The sequence below is a fragment of the Lepidochelys olivacea genome, assembly GCF_965140295.1.
Source record: "Lepidochelys olivacea isolate rLepOli2 genome assembly, chromosome: 9".
Taxonomy (NCBI): Eukaryota; Metazoa; Chordata; order Testudines; family Cheloniidae; genus Lepidochelys; species Lepidochelys olivacea.
The window spans coordinates 36,433,830-36,454,061 of record NC_140419.1 but is presented as its reverse complement, the minus strand read 5'-3'; the positions used below and the strand labels follow the sequence as shown (position 1 = coordinate 36,454,061).

General features: G+C 41.6%; 1 protein-coding gene across 1 annotated transcript in view; it reads left to right on the top strand.

Moving 5' to 3' along the window:
* Positions 1-19,633, top strand: part of LOC311526432 (guanylate cyclase soluble subunit beta-2-like) — a 30,581-nt gene extending 10,948 nt beyond the window's left edge. Inside the window, exons 8-17 of the mRNA XM_084639463.1 lie at positions 110-213; positions 2,756-2,972; positions 5,224-5,544; positions 6,325-6,473; positions 11,748-11,894; positions 12,166-12,320; positions 13,495-13,709; positions 13,795-13,917; positions 14,940-15,117; positions 18,156-19,633. Coding sequence (XP_084495589.1) covers positions 110-213; positions 2,756-2,972; positions 5,224-5,544; positions 6,325-6,473; positions 11,748-11,894; positions 12,166-12,320; positions 13,495-13,709; positions 13,795-13,917; positions 14,940-15,091 — 1,583 coding nt within the window. The 3' untranslated portion in view covers positions 15,092-15,117; positions 18,156-19,633. The remainder of the gene's footprint in view (positions 1-109; positions 214-2,755; positions 2,973-5,223; positions 5,545-6,324; positions 6,474-11,747; positions 11,895-12,165; positions 12,321-13,494; positions 13,710-13,794; positions 13,918-14,939; positions 15,118-18,155) is intronic.
* Positions 19,634-20,232: the final 599 nt, after the last annotated feature.

Genomic DNA, 20,232 nt, shown 5'->3' with positions numbered 1-20,232 from the left:
TATACTCACACATTATTTATATTGATTTACCTTATTGTTTCACATCATCCTGTTAATTATTTTTCTGAGCTACAATATGATCAAAAGCTTCAGATTTATCTTACTGCAGGTAAACTTCTGAGAGGATTTGATCCTGCTTATCCTACAACCCTCTGGATAGATACAAAAACATTTTGCAATGGACTTCCTTTCCATATTGTTTTTGATGAAGAGGTAAGGCAAGTACCTGGTAAGTAAGTTTTACACACACAAGCCATATAGGCCCAGATTCACAAAGGGATTTAGGCATTGCAATGCTGAGCAATGACAGGGTTGCGTCCTACGCCCCATCCCACTCATAGAGATAGGTGCCCATCTCTGCTAGCAATCTATGAACTGTGTTAAGACAGGTTTTCCTCTATCTCACTCCTGTGTGTGGCCTGATCCAGTAGATGTGCTCAGAGGCCATCTAGCGCCACACAAAATGGCCAGGGAGTGTGTGTGTGTAGGAGGAGAACCTCCTTATAACCGTAAGCCCAGGGCTCACCCGGTGCACTAACCACTATGCTATGGAGTGATTCTCACTCTCTCTCTGACCCAGTTAATAGTTAATTATTTAACTAAAGTGCAACAACTTCAGTAGGAGAGATTGAGGGAGCCCTACATCAGATTATCACATAGCCCTGTGGTTAGTGCTGAAAGGTGGCAGATACCTGATCAAATCCCTACTTCTCATCAATTGGAGGGGGAACTTGAAGTAGGGTCTCCTGCATTGCAAAGGGATTCACTGAGATTTCTGAGTGTGAAGTGGCTGCACACATGCTAACATGGTGCATCATTCTCAGTCACTCAATCATCAAACACCCATTAGTTTCCTGGATTCTCCAACATCTTTCCCTATCTCCTGGACTCCCTAGCAAAGTGACCTCTCCCCTGACAGTCCAGCACTAGCATCTGACTTCCCTTTTACATCCCCCACTCACAATCTCCTGTTCACCCAATGACTTCAGTGGAGCCTGGCTGATCAGTGAGACTCTGCATGCAGCAAAGGGCTCCTCTTCTAGGAAAACCCAGACACACAGCCACATGACTGGCACACCACCCCATCCTCTGGGAAGAGGAACCCAGCTTCTTTTCACTCCTAATGGTAGGACTCTGAGCCATTTCTCTTTCACAAACGCACTGCCACAAGGGGACTGGTATGAGCAGCTTCTCCGTTCCCACTGACTGCAGCGATTATGTGCTGGGGAACTCTCCCAGATTTGCTAATTTCCCTTATCTTGGTCCCTGGCAAGCTCCTCAATTTTCTACTCTCATGCTCTGCAGAGAATGTTGGCTTCACATAGGAGATGGATGGATGAGAGAGAGAGAGAAAGAGAGCATGTGGGTGGGTAGGGTAAGCAAAGCAAATAACTTAGCCACTTATGGGATGTGTTCCTGCAACTGGGCTAGATACAGAGGTTTCAAAATGTTCATGGGACCCACTTCATAATGTAGTAAATGGTGAATGAAAATCAGGGGTTTTAAGCCTTTTAAGGCATCTTATCAACACCACTGCAACCAGATTCTTTGTGCAGAATAAGATCTTGCTCCCATCAATTGGGGCAGGTCCTCAGCTGGGGTGCACTTAACATAGTCATGGAAAGTGAATTGCTTGTTGAGGAGAAAGTCCCAGGCCCTGCTGAAATTAGGGTCATATTATCATCAGTTTCAAAGACAGCTCTTAAACCCTTAAAAACTGATAAAAGATACGGCCAAAGAAAGTAACCATAGGTCAATGGTGCCCATTACAAAGTTAGTATTTGCCAACACATTTGCCACCACAGTTATTTTCTATTCTGAGTGTAGGTCAATACTGTGATATCTCTCAGATCTCCCTTTGTGGTAGTTGCTGGCAAAGGCTGACTGGTTAATTTGTTTTTGTAATTATAGTATTTAACTATAATGAGTGGTATATCTTTTAAAAAGGTTCTAGAAACACCCATCCCAAATGCTGAATGTCCCTTACAAAACTTAAGATTATAACAATCATTTTGAAAATCACAGAAAACAGCTTAAATCTGCTGCCACTACCATAGCCACCACAATGTGAAACCATGGCCATATGAGGAACAGAAAAGAGATCAAAGCATGGCAGATTATAGAAACAAACATAATATAATCCTCTTTAATGTTAGAATTCGTTTTTCTCCAAAGTCACCATGACATTGTTATACACCCTAGGGAGCCAGGAATTGTGGGGAGACAAGGAAGGAGCTTAATGAGTCTTAGAAAAAAATGATTCATATAACAGACTGGAGCTGAACTGAACTGATCATGCAGTGCTTTCTCATTACTAATCATTGATGTTCTACTGCATAGAATTGAGGGAAAATTGACTTGATTCTCCTCTCACTTGCATTGGTTTTTAGCTGCACTGGGATTGATTGAGTTGCACAGGACTTACATTGGTGTAAGCAAGACAAAGATCAGACTCATTACTTGAATATAATTGATATTTCACTGAAGATTAAAGTTTGGAAACTTAGCAAAACATATACACGTGTATGATTATAACACTTTTTCCTAGTTCTATGTTATGTTATTCTATAAGACAAAAGTAATGCGGAGGAATGAGCCATGTACTTGAGCCATGAGATGGTTGACTGTTTGGCTCTGTGTGAAGCTAAGTCCATTTGAAAACAGTGATCATATATTGCAAGTGGTGGTTCAGATGACTGGTAGCTGATCCCAAAGAGGACATGAAATGTAATCTGTGGCCCATGTTGTTTTTAAGCTCAGAGTAAAGCAATCTGGGGTGAGCATTCAAAAGATTGTCCCTGGCCTTCAGACCATGGGCATTCGCCTGGATCATTACTTCAGTATCGTGCACCCAGAAGTGACATTCACCATCTCTAGCATTCAGAAGTTTATCAACAGTCAATTTGTTTTCCGGACTAGGAGAGAGATGATGCCAGAGTCATGGAAACAACGTCCAATGCTAGAGCTGAGAGGTACATAATTTTTTCAATGAACATAAATGGCTCTTGCTAAATCAAGAATAACTGTAGAGTTGAATTAGCTGATTTCTCCTCCCTCCCTGCATTAGACAAATAAATGGCCAGCTGTTTGTATAGTATAGGAAAGATGAGTGATACTTTAATACACTCATGCCTGCCCCTCCCTCTGCAGGTATTGTGGGTTTTCTGGCAACAGAACGAATGAGATTCCATTTGTGGAAGGCTGGGGTATTGGGGATGCATAGAAGTGCTCACCCCAAAGCATGGAACCCATCTTTTTAGGGGCTTCCTGAGTTCTTGGGGCAAGGTAGATAGTGTGCAGGGGCAGAATGAGAAGGTAGCTCCCTACACAAACCCTCTGGTCCTTCTCCTTTGTTGTGTATGTGGTAGGATGATAAAATAGAAGCTATTTTAGCCATTAAGTTAAAGCAATCTCTGCTGAGTAGTTCTGCTGCCACTCCATGGCCCCTCCCACTTGTCCCAGTGGATATCCCCAGCACACAGCCAAGACCATCCCCTTCACTGGTAGTTTGGGGTGTGCAAGGCCAGGCCCAGCGAGCTAAGTTCTGCTCTCAGTACCACCTGCAAAGGAGCTGGAACAATTTGTATAGTGAGGGTATAGGCACCAACTCCGTGGGTGCTCCAGCCCTGGAGGACCCATGGAAAAAAATTACACTGGCAGCCAGCTTCCCCCCCTCCAGCGCCTCCTGCCCACTGGCAGCCCCACTGAGCCACTCCTCCCTCTCCCTCCCACTGCCTCCTGCCCACTGCAATCAAAGAATAGTCAGTTTCGCTTTTGTTTATAGTCATTTATACTTTCTGATTCTCATTTCTATCTTTCTCCTTTACTTAAAAATACAGAACAGTTTAAATTATTGTGACAAAGAAGTCACTTTATTTGATTGGTTTTCCTTCAAAGAAAATGGTATTGAGTGGTGCTTTGATTGGTCCATTTAGTTGCAACAAAGTGTATATTTAAAAGGAAAGGAAAAAATGTGTTTTTGCCCTCACTTTGCTTCTTTAAGATATAAACAAGAAGGCCTGAAAAATATATTTGCTCATGTTTTGTCTTAGAAGTATCATGCATGTTAAATCTGGTCTTACCTTGTTTTGCTGGAGATCTTTTGGAAGGTTTCAGAAGTGTATTGGGAGTTTGAGTAAAAAAGATGTTAACAAAACAAGGAGTTCTAAACAGTCCGAGTGAAAATTACATTTCCTCCCAGTTATTTACATTGAATATCTATGGTATCTGTTATGTCATAAGCCTGTTAGTTCTCCAGTTGTCCATACAATTTTTCAAGAAAAACACAATAGATAAGACTTGAATTTCTAACACAGAAAGCAAGCAGAATAAGAAAGAAAGAAAGAAAGAAAGAAAGAAAGAAAGAAAAATCTACCTATCCTTCAGGCATTCTTTATGTATCATAAAGAAGCAAAAAAGAGCACAAGCTCAATTTTCCCCCTTGCAAGTCACCATTAAAACTCAATAATTCTCTCCTGTGCCTACAGACGAAGTAAAAACATATAGTATATCAAGCATAGTGTCAAAAGGAAAGAAACTCTCATAGGAAAGGTGGTCATATGCCGTTAGACTGGGTTTCAGAAAATCTGGGTTCAATGCCTGACTCTACCATAGACCTTCTGGGTGAAAATCCAGGCTCCGCTGAAGTCAATGGGAGTTTTGACAGGCATGTTGTAAGCAATGACTAAGGGAGGAGAGTGGTTTCTAGTATAGAGAAGATAGCATGGGTCAGGATTAGCCACCTTCGGTTGCAAAAAGCCACTGTTTCCTACACAGCACAGCACAGCGTCCGTCATAGTCTGACAGAAACTCTAGGACCTGAGGGTATGTCTGCACTGCAATTAGACACTGGCGGCTGGCCCATGCCAGCTGGCTCTGGTTTGCGGGGCTCGGGCTGTGGGGCTGTTGAAGTGCAGTGCAGATATTCCAGCTCGGGCTGCAGCCTGAGCTCTGGGACCCTCCCACCTTGCAGGATCCTAGAGCCCAGAGTCCAGCCCAAGCCCAAACATCTACACTGCAATTAAACAGCCCCACAGTGAGAGCCCAAGTCAGCTGGCACGGGCCAGTCAAAGGATTTTAATTGCAGTGCAGACAAACCCTGACAGTCCCCAAGGTGATATACACCTAAAGATAAGCCATTGTCCTATGGGCTAAGAATCCCATACTATTAAAACTAGGCTGTTGAAAGTCCTCACTTTCTTTTCCAATTCCTGTTCTAAACAGGCCAGATGATCTGGATGGAGTCTCTGCAGTGCATGCTCTATCTCTGCTCACCTTTACTGCGCACTTTGCATGAGTTGGAAGAGAGACAGATGCACATTGCAGACATAGCACCTCATGACGTTACCAGGGATTTGATTCTTCTCAACCAGCAAAGGCTGGCTGAGATGGAGCTCTCCAACCAGCTGGAGAGGAAGAAAGAAGAACTGCGGATACTCTCAAAGCACCTGGAGGAAGAGAAGAAAAAGACCGAAGCTCTGCTCTATGCCATGCTTCCAAAGCACGTGGCCAACCAGCTAAAAGAGGGGAAACGAGTTGAGGCAGGTGAATGAATATGATATGTGTATTTAAAAAAGCAGCCCTGTCCTTAATATTAGGTTTGGGAACTATGCTGTTATCCAGAGCTGGCGCCAGGGATGTGCAAACTATGTAGCCTCAATGATACCCCCCTTTCTGGTGGCTGCCCATTCAGCAAGCACAATGCCAGTGCTCCGAGTGGCACCAAGAAAACAGGCTTTGTTTTGACCTAGGCAGAAGATGGGAGGTGTGAGTATGGCTGGAGAGCTTTAGGAAAAAGACAGAGTGGAAGGGAGGAGGCGATTGAACAAATTGACTGTACTTCTACAATGCTGTCGTTCCTCTAAAAAAATGTGTAAGCCCAGCACTGGCCGGATTTAGGAAAGCATTTTTATTCTTATTTAGGACAGCATTTAAGCATATGCTTAAATTCCATTGAAGTAAATGGGCCTTAAGCACGGGCTTAAAGTTAAGCATTTGCTTAATTGCTGCCTTGAGTAGGGATAGACTAAAAATGTGCGTAAGTGCTTTGCTGAATCAGGCCTAGGTGCTTAAACATCTGTAGACAGCTCCCTGGATTGTCTAGGATGTGCTGCAGTTCTTACATTAGATACTTTATTAAATCAGATCCTCCCTTACCAATATGGATCTTAAATTAATCATCTTACTTGCTAAAAATGTGGTTAGAAAAGCAATCTCAGCAAACAAGCCTTGCATGTGCATAGCAGCCACAGCTACTGATTGGTCCAGCTCATCAGAATTATTTATAAATGGAAGGAGTGCTAACACAGACCTTTCTGTTCACAGGAGAGTTTAAAGAATGCACCATATTGTTCAGTGATGTTGTGACCTTTACCAACATTTGTGCCCAGTGTGAGCCTATTCAGATAGTCCTCATGTTAAATTCAATGTATCTACGATTTGACAGACTAACCACAGTGCATGATGTCTACAAGGTAATTACTTATTTTAAAAGGCTGCAGCTATTTTCATGAAACTGATTTTTGGGAATTGCAAAGGATTTCAATAAAGCATGCAATACTGGAGTTTATGGTGGCCTTGAAGGGGTCAGGAAACTAAAGGAATTTAAGTTGTTAATAACTGTTGCTGCTATTTCAGTGTTGCTATAGTTAATTAAAACAATTATATTTTTTCCACAGTTGTGTAATGAAACATGCAGAGACTGTAATTAAATGCTAAAAAGATTCAAACATGAATGGAACCAGGCCTTCCTAGTTTCCTTGACTTCATTTTGCTCATTCTGAACCCACCATTCCCCTTTTGGAGCTATTCAGAGTGGCAGATTTTAATCTCTTTTGTTCTTCACCTGGTACTCCAGCAGTCATTCACTCCTTATTTTGCCATCACTGGGGTAAGGACAGTTGATCTCTTTTTACCTCAGAAAAGCCTACCTATAAACCCAAGGTGATAGGACACTTACTATATCACCTTCTGATACCAGTCCAAAGTGGTAAAACTAGTTGGATTGCCTGTTTTGGATAGCTTAGATCATTCACCTTATGCCCAACCTGGCTTAGATCATTGTCCTGGACATGCAGAAAGAAAGACAAAATGCAAGGGATGTGGCTTAATTAGGCCACAACTTTATACTTAACTCATCTGGGAACTAACTGGCTGTAACTCATACAGTGCAAGTCATGATTACGTCCTTAATTGGTTCTACCTGGTGGAGGGCTGCCATCCGCTTCCCCTCACCCAGCTGGTCCTAGCCTGTTGCTGGGACTCCACTGCACTCCCCTCTAATGAGAGTACAGGGGCTGGGAAAAGGGGGTCATCTCTTTGCTGTATCAGGTGTTAGGACCCTCACGCCTGTTTTGCAGCTTCTTTAGGGAATGTCTTCCCCTAAGTCTACTTCCAACTCTTCTTTCTCAGGGAACCAGTCCCCTATGGAATGAATACCTGCATTGGATACCTGCCACCTGTTGAGTTGTGACCACTTGAACCTTACCTTACTGGGTCCCTGAGCTGCTGTGGGGAAGGCAAAAAATCTTACCCCACTCTGGCCAGCCTGATGGTGAGGGAAAAATTCCCACCCAGTCCCAAAAAAGGCAACTGATGCAATGCTCACAATAGCCCAAAGAACTCAGTTGTACACTAATCCTAGTGGAGGCTGCTGACTGGGCTCAGGCTCAAGGGCAGAGTTTATATACCCTCCCTCAGGTGCACGGGGCCAATGACTTAGCTGAGCTCCACTGGCCTGCCCACCAGGAGCCACTACCAGTCCAGACAAAGCCATCCCTGTGGCTGGAGGCTGCAATGTCTTTTTAAGTATCCTCTTTTTCTGGCAGTAACATTATCAGCTAGATCCAATTAACAACTTAGAGATGAAACTTTCATCAAAATGGAACGTGGGTATTTTCTCTCTAGTCTGCTTTTAAGGGCCAGATCGTGGCTGGCATAATCGGCTTGGCTCCATGGACTTCTGAAGTCTGAACATCCAGCCTGAAATTTATATCCCTCCCCCTACAATTGCAAATATTTATGCAAGTAGAGCCAAATCTTAAAGTCCTTACTCATTCCTTACTCAGGCAAAACTCCCAGTTAAACCCATGGGAGCTTGAGGGAAGAGTAGGTTACAGTTTCAAGGTTCTCAGGAGGGAATGAATTCTTGAAACTGATCAAAGGCACTTACCTAGCCCGAACTAATAAATGTCGGAAGTTATGAAAAAATCCAATTAAAGAAAATCTCTAGGGACAGCATAAATATAATTAGAATATCTATTTGCATTAGTGACTTTGGCTGGTTTTTTTTAAAATTTACTATAGTAAATAATAACTGGCATTATCATTAAGTGGACTACCTTGATGGGAGCTATCTATAGCTACACAGTTTTCATGCCTAGCACACTATATTGTTTTAAGAGGTTATGTTAATGGACAGCTCATTAGGAATTTGGTGCTTGCTATATTACTGGCGTTCAGGAAAAAAACACCAGTAAATCCAATTTAAGCTAATCATTCATGTAATGATAATGAATGAAACACTGAAACGTTCTAAGAGTTGTTTAGAGAATTTCTTCACAGCATAACGGCTTGTACAATGAATTTAATACTTTTGGGATTTCTGTGGTTCAAACAACCTTCTTATATTCCTGGCATGGGCTCTCCATAATCTGTTTCCAGGGCCAAATCCCGAAGTACTTTCTTAAGCACAACTTCCACTCACTACAGTGGGATCTATGCCTGAGTAAGGACTACAGACTTTGTCCATAATAGAGACTATGGGAAATCCATAGGTTGCAGAAAGACAACCTGGTCCTTTTATGACAGACCAGCACCACACAGCCTGCTTCACACTGCAATTTAATGTATTCCTAACATTTGGATTGTTTTTCTAAACTATCATTTGACTAGTTTAATGGTAAGTGTCACTGAAGAATAGCCCCTCATTTACATTTCCCCCTAAAATATCCTTTTAAAATTCAATTTGTGAATTAGCCAGCCATCTATGAATCGTCATTGCTCCAATAACCGCATTGGTCGTTGGGGCACCATCATTGATGAGCAATCAACCAATTGTCTCCACCCCGATGATTGTGTCAGTGCTTGAGTCTCCGCAAAGTCCATTCCTGTCCACTCTTTTATGTTGTCAATCCATTTCTTCTGTCTACCTCTTCTTCTCTTCCCCTGTACTGTCCTTTGGAGGACGATCTTGGATAGGCCAGATGATCTTGTTACATGGCTGTACCACTTCAGCTTGCGCTTCTTCCTGGTCATCAAGAGATCTTCATGTGACCCCAAGCATTGGGTGATGATGTTGCAGACCTCTTCATTAGTGACGTGGTCGAAGTAGGAGATGTCCAGGATTTTACGGAAGTATCTCACCTCTACTACCTGTATTTCAATTCAAGTTCTGCCATAAGGGTCCATGTCTCGCATGCATACAGAAAAATGGAGATGACCAATGCATGCAGCAGTTTCAGTTTGGATTCTAGGGGAATGTTCTTATTCCTCCAAATTAGCTTTAGCTTTGCCACTTCTGCTGTTGTTTGCACAGTTCTTGCCAGAATTTCTGCTTTGGATCCTTCATCAGTGATAATTGCCCCCAAATACTTGAACTGTTTCACTGTCTCCAGCTCTTGTCCACTGACAGTGATAGGTGAGCTGATCCCATCACATTTGTTTGTCATCAGCTTGTTTTCTCTGTACTGATTTCCATGCCGTATTTTTCAGAGGTTTCATCCAATTGTTTCACAAGGTTGGCAAGTTCATCTTCGCTGCCTGCCAGGCCATCAATGTCATCAGCATACTGAAGATTTGCGATTGTTCACCCCCCAATGCTGACTGTGCATATGTGACATTCTAGGAGATCAGTCATTATGCGCTCCAAGTAGATGTTCAACAGCGTGGGCAAAAGAAGGCAGCCTTACCAGAGTCCAACAGTGGTGCGAAACCACTGTCCTACTGTGCCATTGACGAGAACTGCACTGCTGGCCTTGGCATACAGTTGTTTAATGATAAGAATAAGCTTACGACCACCATTGTACTTCTTCATGGTTGCCCAGAGAGCTTTGTGACCTACTCTGTCAAATGCCTTCTTGAAGTCAACAAAGACGTGGTAGATGTCCTGCTGGTGTCATAAGTACTTCTCACATAGAACATGAAGGTTGAAAATCTGTTCTGTGGTACTTCTTCCAGCATGAAAGCCAGCCTGTTCTTCAGCAATGATATTCTCCACTTGTGGCTTCAATCTGTTCAATATGACTTTCAACAACACTTTGCTGGGATGGCTAATTAAGCTTATGGTCTGGTAATTTTGACACAATTGCAGGTTGCCTTTCTTTGGCAGAGTGATGATTAGTGACTGTGTCCATGTGGAAGACCTCTCACCGGTCTGCCAGATCTTATAGCAGATCTTGGTGAGTACATCTATTACTATTTCTCCTGTGAATTTCATCAGTTTGGCTGGGATGTTGTCAATACCTGTTGCCTTTCTGTTCTTGAGTGATTTCACCGCTGTCTCCACTTCTTCATGCAGTATTGGAAAATCATCCTCTTCTGTTGAATCTGGGCTGTCTAAGACACTAGGATCTCCATTTGTCTGGTGGTTGTATAGATCAGAGCAGGAGTTTGTCCACCTGTTGATGATGTCCCTTTCTTCTGGAAGACTGTTCCCTTCTTTGTCTTGAATTGCATTAGCTTTGGTCCATCTTTCCTTCATCAGATCTTTTAGAATCTGGAAGGCTCGTTTGCTACTTTCATTATTGATACACTCTTCAATTTTAGAGCACTGTTTTTCAATCCATATCTCCTTGGCCACCTTCATTCCTTTCTTGATCTTTCTGCCAATCGCTCTGTATTTATCAGCTCCCTCAGTGCTATTCTTGTCTCTCTTAAGTTCTCTTCTAATGTCACACATCTATAGTATTTCATTTGTGACCCATGGTTTTGTCTTCTTATGGTGTTTCCCAAGGATGTTCATTGCTGCCTCATTCATTACAGTGTTGAAATTGTTGGTCATTGTTTCTACATCTTCCTCTAAAGCAAGCAGCGGGGCAAATTTTCTGCCAATCATTGCTTGGAATGACTCTGAAATGTTTTGGTCTCTGAGTCTTTCTAAGTCAAAGTTGGTTCTGGTGAACTGTGGCATGACGATTTTCCTTAGAGGCAGCCAAAAATTTAGCATCACAAGGTTGTGATCACTTCCAATATCAGCTCCGGGGAAGCTCCTTGTTTTAGCTCTGTTAATCTCAGAACAAAATCAGTTTTGCACCATGATGTAGTCGATCTGGCTGTGATATAGACCATTAGGTGCATGCGATGTTGATCATCTGGATGCTTTATGTGCTCCTAATGTGTTTGCAAGAACCAGATTGTTATAGCTGGCAAACTCCAAAAGTCTCAATCCTCTCCTATTGGTTACCACATTACAGAAAGGGCCACAATAATCTCGCCAATCTACCTGTGTGTCAGTACCCACTTTAGCATTTCAATCTCTCTGTACAATCAGGATATCTTTCTTGTGTACCTTATCGATGATGTCATGCAGCTGATTGTAAAAATCTTCAATTTGCTCATCGTTATAGTCTGTTGTAGGGGCATATACTTCTATGATATTAAACGGTACTGCCTTTAGATGGATGGAAATAAGCTTGCTGGACATTGGGCGGCATCCTAATAGTGAATTCTTGATATCTTTATGCACAAGAAATCCTACGCTGAATTAGAAGTATTTAGAAGACTCATCTGTGTTTCCCTAAATATTAAAGGTGGAGACAATAGGCGATGCCTACATGGTGGTAGGAGGTGTCCCTGTGCCTGTATCTACTCATGCTGAGCGAGTTGCCAACTTTGCCCTGGGAATAATCATAGCAGCCAAAGAAGTGAAGAATCCAGTTTCTGGAAATCCTATCCAAGTGAGTCAGTACCACAGAGATGTACATATTTCCAAGTGCTATTTGGGTGAAAGAGTTGTTGTGTGGTAAATGCACTGGTCTGGGACTCAACAGAGCCGTGTTCTGTTCCTTTGTGACCTTGGGCAAGTACCCTAGAGCCACATTTTAATAAGTTGCCTGATTTTTCAGAGGTGCGCCCCACTATATTAGGATTAATGGATAGATGGCTGTTTAACATTTTAAACGTACATTAAATAGGTGATATTCTGGGTTTCTTTGTGTCTTTGTAAAGATTAGAGTTGGGATCCACACAGGTCCTGTCCTGGCTGGAGTAGTTGGAGAAAAGATGCCTCGTTATTGCTTGTTTGGAGACACCGTGAATATAGCTTCCCGGATGGAGAGTCATGGGATTCCAAGTAAAATTCACCTTAGCCCCACTACCTATTAGTGAGTAGCTACAGTAATGCTCCTTCTTCTTTACAGCTTTGCTGGAAAATTTTGCATTGGGTTTTAGATGTAAATCCCATTGTCTTCCATAACTTACTCAGTTTTAACAAATATTTCATTACAATAATCAGTTCTTGTAAAACAGTTTTATTTGTCCAAATTATTTTGAGGCAATTACATGAGGGTGAAATTTACGGTCCCTGCACAAAGACAGATTACTCTGATTCTACATTTTAGAGTAAAATATTTCAAAAATATTTTTCCATATCTCATGTGAATACATACTACATAATGGTGTGATGTAAAGACTCATTAGATCATCTAGGCTGATCTGCATAAAATAAGCCATAGAATTTCATCCATTTATCCCTGTACTGGGCCTGATAACTTGTGATATAACGGTTTTATTGGGATTTATTTAGCATGAGCTACATAAACCACTGTATTTTTTCCACCCATGAGGAGTACAGCTTTCTCAATGCCAATAAAACCTTTACACTACACCTCCATGTTGTTTATAAAATCAGAGCTTTTGTTCACCTAAAGAATCACTTATTTGACCCCTTTCCCTAGTTTTTACTTTCTATTTTCTAAAAATAAAGGACTGAACTCTGTTCATCTAAGTCTGAAGCATAATGATAATTTCTGGTATGTAATAGATGAAGTTTGCCATCAGAAATACTTAGTTAAACGACATTAGGGAAGAAGAATTAGTCCAACTCGTGATATGGACAATTTCATATCACCCTATACCCGCTCTATATAAAGCTCTAATTGGCAGGTAAATCCCGCCTCAATCACTCGTATATTTTACTCTCGCTTCATGGACAGTAAGAACCCTACATATCAAGTGAGAATTTGATTTTGTTAAACCTTATTAGAGTCTGAGACAAAGTCAATTAAATTCATTGACTTCAGTGGGCTTTGGATCAGACACTTTGTGTATAAATACATGGGCAAATGAAGCCTTGTTCTGAATACAAAAACCAGCTTCAGGGCAAAATCCTTCTCTCCGTTATTTGTAGGGAATCACAACTGGACTGTCCTGGTCTCGCTACCTGTTTTAGTTTAATTGCTGGTATACACCATGTTATTCTGAGAGGAGAAGGCTCAGAAGCTGATCATTTTTGATCTGTATAAGCCCCTTTTAATGTAATTGTTATTGTTGTTCTAGCTGCCTAAAGGACAAAAGTTTTGAGATGACTGAAAGAGGAGAGATCGAAGTGAAGGGCAAAGGGAAAATGTATACGTATTTCCTGATTAGAAACAGGACTGCAACTGAGAATGAGATCATGGGAAACCCAATAAAGGAATCAGATTCTGACCATGAATCTGTTCAGTCCTTTCAGGAGTCCAGGATCAAAATGATACAAAGTTCATGTCAGCAAGGTAGAGTTGGCATAAAAGAAAACCAATTCTTTCCACAGTCTTTTCATGCCAATTAAAGTAAATATTTGTTCCCATCTTTCCTCAGCTATGCAGCTCAATTCAGACCAGTATCAGCCTCCAACCATAGCAATGAAGTACATTGATGGTCTTACAGAAACACAAGCCAGTTACAAAGGAAGAAGTCAAGAAAGAATTATGGATTTAACAGGTATTTTCTTTGTTACTGAATATTCAAAAAGTGGAATTAGAAAGCATTTGAGACTTGATCCTGCAAACTGACTATATTACTCATGTGAACAGTCATTGCTTACATACAGATGCATTATATCAATGGGACTCCTCACATCAGTGGCTGCTTAAGGCTAACCATCCTGCACATTGTTTGGGGCTGACCATAGCCATCTTCACAGTAATCTCAGGCTTCAGGGATGGGCTAGGGAGAAAGAAGGTCACAATGAGACTATTCTGACTACCATTATCTTTACGATTTTGAAGGCCCTAATGAAGTTGTTTCTGGGATCCCGTGCAGTGGTCAAAGCCGAGTGAAGTGGGAAAGGGTATTCTCACTGCACCAGCCAAGGAGGAGGGGGAGCAGCTAACGCAGACCATATAGAGGAAAGGGCTCTGTGGGGGGTGCATGAGTCACCTTTGCCAGAGACAGGATGGGGAGCTCTGATTCCCACCCCAACCTTCTGTAACTTTATCTGTTGGTCCCATCTCCTCAGTCTCTTTTGACCCAAGTACACTCAGGATTAATTCCTCAAACATGGGGGTCTTCTGCAAATCAGGTGCCCCCATTAATTGTGCATTCCGTAAGCACTGGAAACTGGTTTGTTTGTGTTTTTCCTGGTTATGAGTGGTAAGGTTAATTAATGAGTGGTAAGGTCAAATATTATGCCTTAAGGAACAAGCCAATCACCTGTGGTTAGGAAGGATTTATTCCCTCATGTACAGTGTTACACAGTTTATCAGGTGCTTCCTGAGAAGTTGCAGGTACTGGCCAATGCTGGAAGCAGAATATCAGATTTGATGAATCCTGCAATCCTACGTACAGAACAAAAATATTTTATGGCTCTTAAACAGACTTAAAAAAAGTACATCTCCCTTTACCTCTGCTCCGCTCATGTGTAACCAGTAATATAACATTCACACCCCTTGGATAGGCCTCACACACCTACCGGTCCATCTATGGTCATTAAGAGCTCATGCAGAAGGAACATTTCTTTACAGGCAAAACACATGACTTTGAAAGCTATGGATGTCTCCATGGTGACCAGCAGCCCGGCAGTGATCCTTATCTACCCAACCAGGAAAGAATCAAATCAGCACCTGAAGAACCACAGAACAGAAATGTCAGATCCAATTTTTGCAATTTAGTTTAAGCTGCTGCCTTTTAAAGTTAAACAGGGTAAGTACATTACAATCTACTTCATTTTGCTATCTGGGTACTGATTTTGTATAGAAATTAGTACAGGGGTTTTGCAAAAATGACATTTTTTCAGTACTTGCAAAAAATACAAAACTATGGAGGATCTCACAGTTTTTTTTTATTATGGTATTTACATAATTTAATTGTAGTATATAAACATGAGATGATGCAAGATGCCTTGGACATGAGGTGCTCCTCAGCAAGCGACATATTTCTCCTACTCTCCTTCCCCTTGTACCAATTGTGTTCACGTTCTTGGGTTCCCATCCAGTGGTCAAAGTACATTGAGACAGGAAAGGATGTACTCATGTGACTAGTGACATCCCTGCTCTAATGAGCATTCATAATAAAAGAAAAATGCCCTGAAGTGACAACTGCCTTGACTCCAATAGAACTGACCACTCGCCTGAGCAAGGTGAGCAGAATTTGGCCCACATCCTAACTTTGATTCCAGTTTAATAACTGACGTGTTCTCTGCAGGGGAATATATCATGTCCTGATAGCAGAGATGGACTTGGATTTAATAAAATCAGTATTTCCATTTCAAAATAAAGATGGTTTTTGCTTTTTAGTATTTATGGGTCACACATCAGTTTATAGTTTTTATACCTACATTTGTGCTGCACTTAGAAGACCTTAAAAGGAAACACACTGCTGAATATAAAAGCATTTTGGTCCCAGTTCACCCCGTGCAGAGGGCCGGTACAAGGTCTATGCACCACTTGAGTCCTCTAAGTCGGGTTTAAGTGGGATATAAGTGGATTTCAATTTATTTCTGAGCATCCCTCCCCACCTAAACAAGATAAATAAAGATCTGGAGCCCAGCAATGGGGCATGACTTTGCTCCAGACAAGCAGTTGTTTAATTTCACGTACCTAATGCAGAAAATGAGATTCAGGCTCGCTAGATGATTTACCTCCACTGTAATGTACCCTCAGAATACATTTGATCAACAATAGCAGGCGGAAACGACAGGCACAGTTGCCAAAAAAGGATTTGTGACCTATGACATAGAAAGGAACCATGATGGACATACTGACTGTGAACAAGATAGTGCATGGCAAAAATTTTCCTCTTATTGCACTGCAGCCATCCTAGTGTGGATGTAACACACCAGCCCCCAGTCAGGGGGTTGGCTTTAGACTCCACCCCCAAATTGATTTAAGGTCTGCAACTGTGGATTCCTTAACTACATAAGTTTGTGAACATGAATACACGTTGATGCACTTTGAGCAAGTAGTCACCAGGGTGGATAATGTGGCTACTGTGCTGACATGCTCCGGGGCATCAAAGTTCCATCTCTGTATATAGGTGCATCAGAGGCAAATGTTCAGATCTCTTTTAAATACCAAAGAAGAATGTGAGACTTCTGTAAGGAATCTTTCCTCTGAAGAAGACCCAAAGGGAAGTAATGTTATTTCATCAAGTTAAATGTTTCTGTTAATATGTAATAAAGTAATATGACTTGTCTGGCCAGGTGCCCTAGAACATTAACATTTTAGACACTACACCTGAGCACTGTGGGACAGTCAGAATTGAACTCTGTTTTATTACTGGTATGTTTTTAAGCATGGTCCCCCTGCTCTCTGAGAACTGTGTATTGTTTTGGTGATGGCCACACCTGCTATAGGTTACAGACCTAAGTTTTGCAAAAAGAAAAGGAGTACTTGTGGCACCTTAGAGACTAACCAATTTATTTGAGCATAAGCTTTCGTGAGCTACAGCTCACTTCATCGGATGCATAAACTGGAAAATACAGTGAGGAGATTTATATACACACAGACCATGAAAAAATGGGTGTTTATCATGTTTATCATGTATATAAATCTCCTCACTGTATTTTCCACTTTATGCATCTGATGAAGTGAGCTGTAGCTCATGAAAGCTTATGCTCAAATAAATTGGTTAGTCTCTAAGGTGCTACAAGTACTCCCTTTCTTTTTGCGAATACAGACTAACACGGCTGCTACTCTGAGACCTAAGTTTTGTTATTGTAAAACTGGGCAATCTTTGGTGGTGGGTTGTTCCTTAGATTTGTGACATCTGCATTCCAGGCTACATCTTACTAAACCCCTTCTCACTCTGGATACCCTGGAGCCCTTTACTTTCCACTATGAGTATGGACAAACTGTGCTCGTGTATTTATATACAAATCTCTCAAGAGACATAGGGCCTGACTCTTTCCTCATTCACACTGACTCTCACTGACACTTAATCTGAGGGACTGGCAGTGAAATCAGTGGTGTCTTGTCGGTGTAAGAGGACAACCTGTCCTGAAAGCATTTATCTGCCCTACTAGACAATTAATTAGCCTTTCTCAAAGAGTCACATATGGTGGAACAGTGTTCTGAGTTCTTGCCAATTTTCCCAATTTGGACCGGACAGCTGTAAGATTTGCTAACCTTTCTGGGTTCCCAGTGGTCCTGGGCAATTGGGAGTGAAACTCCTTTTGCTGGCAGTGTTCCACTCTGGCCACTAGAAACAAGGGATCCTAAGGCTGCTGCAGTCAGCAGCTGCCTCTCTTGTTGTTCCTCAGCTGTCCTGACAGCTCCCCTTGCTCCGAGTGCCTCACTGGAGAAAAAAGAGGATGCACTCTCCCCAATCCCAGTAACATCAGGGCCTTGACAGCTGGAACAATGTCAGGCCCCCTGGCATAGGAAAGGAGGCCATAGAGGGACAGAAGAGGAATGAGAGATCCCACAGGCAGCTATCCCAGAAGGAGAAGGGGCAGATCCTCCAGTAGGGAGTGGAGAGAAGGGAGGGCAGCTTAACAGGAAGAGCAAGAGAGAGCGGGTTGGCAGGGGAGAGAGAAAGAGAACCCAGCACAGCTGGCAGAGAAGGAAGTGGGAAGACATCACAGGTGCCCGAGAAAGAGAGAGAAGAAAGAAAGGGGGTGGAGGAAGAGATATCCCAAAAGAGATGAGAGTTAGGGGAGCAGGCTACCTTGCTCTCCCTGGCAGATCTCCACCGAAAAGATGCCTTCATGCTGTGTAGCCCTTTAAAAATCTTTTTTCCAGGTAACCAGCTATCAATCATCTCCTTGCTAGGACGTGTGAGGATGCAAGGCTCAGCGCTGGGCAGAGTATGGGGCTCCACTCTGGAAGGGAATTAGCACTTGAATGGCTGAATAATGTCATTTGCCCCTTCTCCAGTTTGGAAGCTCACACAACTGCATCACCCATGAAGACCTCTCTGGACCAGCAGTCAGTAAGGCAAATTTGATTTATACTAGGTCATTTTCCACTGAAAACACTGTGAATGTTTAACATGTGAAATATTTTAAATGCTAGTAACTAGTCCAGTTCTAAGCGCTATTGAATAATTTATTCCAGGGGTTCTCAAACTGTGGGTTGGGACCCCAAAGTGGGTTGCAACCCTGTTTTAATGGGATCCCCAAGGCTGGTGTTAGACTTGCTGGGGCCTTGGGCTTCAGCTTTGCTCCCCCAGCAGTGGGGCTGGACTCAGGCTTCGGTCCCCCTTTTTGGGGTCATGTAGTAATTTTTGTTGTCGGAAGGGCGTCACGATGCAATGGAGTTTGAGAACCGCTGATTTATTCTGTTAAGTTTTATTTCATACTCTGTGTGTGTGTGTGTGTGTGTCTGTGTCTGTGTGTATTTTAAATCTACATGGGCAATGTCTTCAGTATGTACTCTCTTATACAAAGTCCTTCTAATGTCTCCATACGGAGATCCATCCAAGATATCCTATGGGCACCTGGTTTTTAAAAATAAATTATGGCTGCACATCATTAGTTGTTCTTAAAGCAACAAATATCACTAAAGATGTTGAAATAAAGGGGACTAGACACACAACATAAATAGTTTGGGTTTCACTTCACTATTCATGACTTTTTACAAACACTATGGGAAGTTAGTGCAGGTTTGCGCTCCTAAATCAATTAAGTGCTTTTGAAAATCCCACCCATAGTGTCTTACAAAAGAATCAAAACTTGTTGCTAAAAAAGAACCTGGGCTAAAATTTTCAAAAGCACCTAGAGGAGTTAGGCACCTTAGACATTTTTTACCCATAATTAACAATGTAATTTCAAGTAGAACTGGGGAAAACAGTCCCAAACTCTCAAAACCTTCCCATTTTTCAGTAACTTTTTCATTGGTTCTGTTCCCCTCACCCCACTTCTTATGAACATTGAAGCAATAAAATTTTACTTGCAAAAATATACAAGGAAATTTAATTTTTAGGTTGCAGCCATATTATTTATTACTTCTACTGTGATCAGAGCCATCATTGTGCTAGGGAATGAACATACACCTAGCAGGAGACAGTCTCGGCTCCAGCGACCTTACAATCTAAATAGACATGTCAGAAAAGGGGTGAGAGAAAAGAAATCTGATTGCCACTTTATGGATAGGAAACCAAGGCACAGAGAGATTTTCAAATTGTGTAAGGGATTTGGATGCACAATTCTCATTAAACCTGGGATATTCAAAGGAGTCTAAGGATTTTAGATCACAAGAATACAATTTTCAAAAATATCTAAGTGACATAGGAGTCTAAATCCCAGTTTCAAAAGCAACACAGACAGTGACTTTCATAAACGAACATTTTAATTTAGATTCCACATTAAAAGAAAAAAAATATTTCTAATAGATTCAGGGGAAAAAAATCAGAAAACCAGTGAAACATTTCAACTGAAACAAACATTTTATTTTGTTTTTAATTTATTTGTGCAAAATAGTTCCTATTTTCAACCAGCCTAACTGAGTTCTTTTAAAAGCCTCACCCTACATTTTCAAGTAACTTATATTTAAATATGCAGGAGAAGGGAACACTCAAATAAATAATAATAAAAAAAATTGTAGAAGCAGAAACCAATATTGATCTAAAGAAGTCAAAGTTGAACTGCTCAAAATAATTAGGCAAAAGATTTGCAATAGTTATGTGAAGCTCTTGCCAGAAATACAGCCCCTTTCAAAGGGCTGATGACTAAAGCTTAGTAAATAATTCACAGTGTATAGTTTGTTTGATGAATTTAGACTTTTTCCATTTATATTTGATGAGGAGCCCATAGTTCTTGCAGATATATTCATTATTCAAAATCATTTGCCAAATAATTTATACAACTAATTCTTAGTT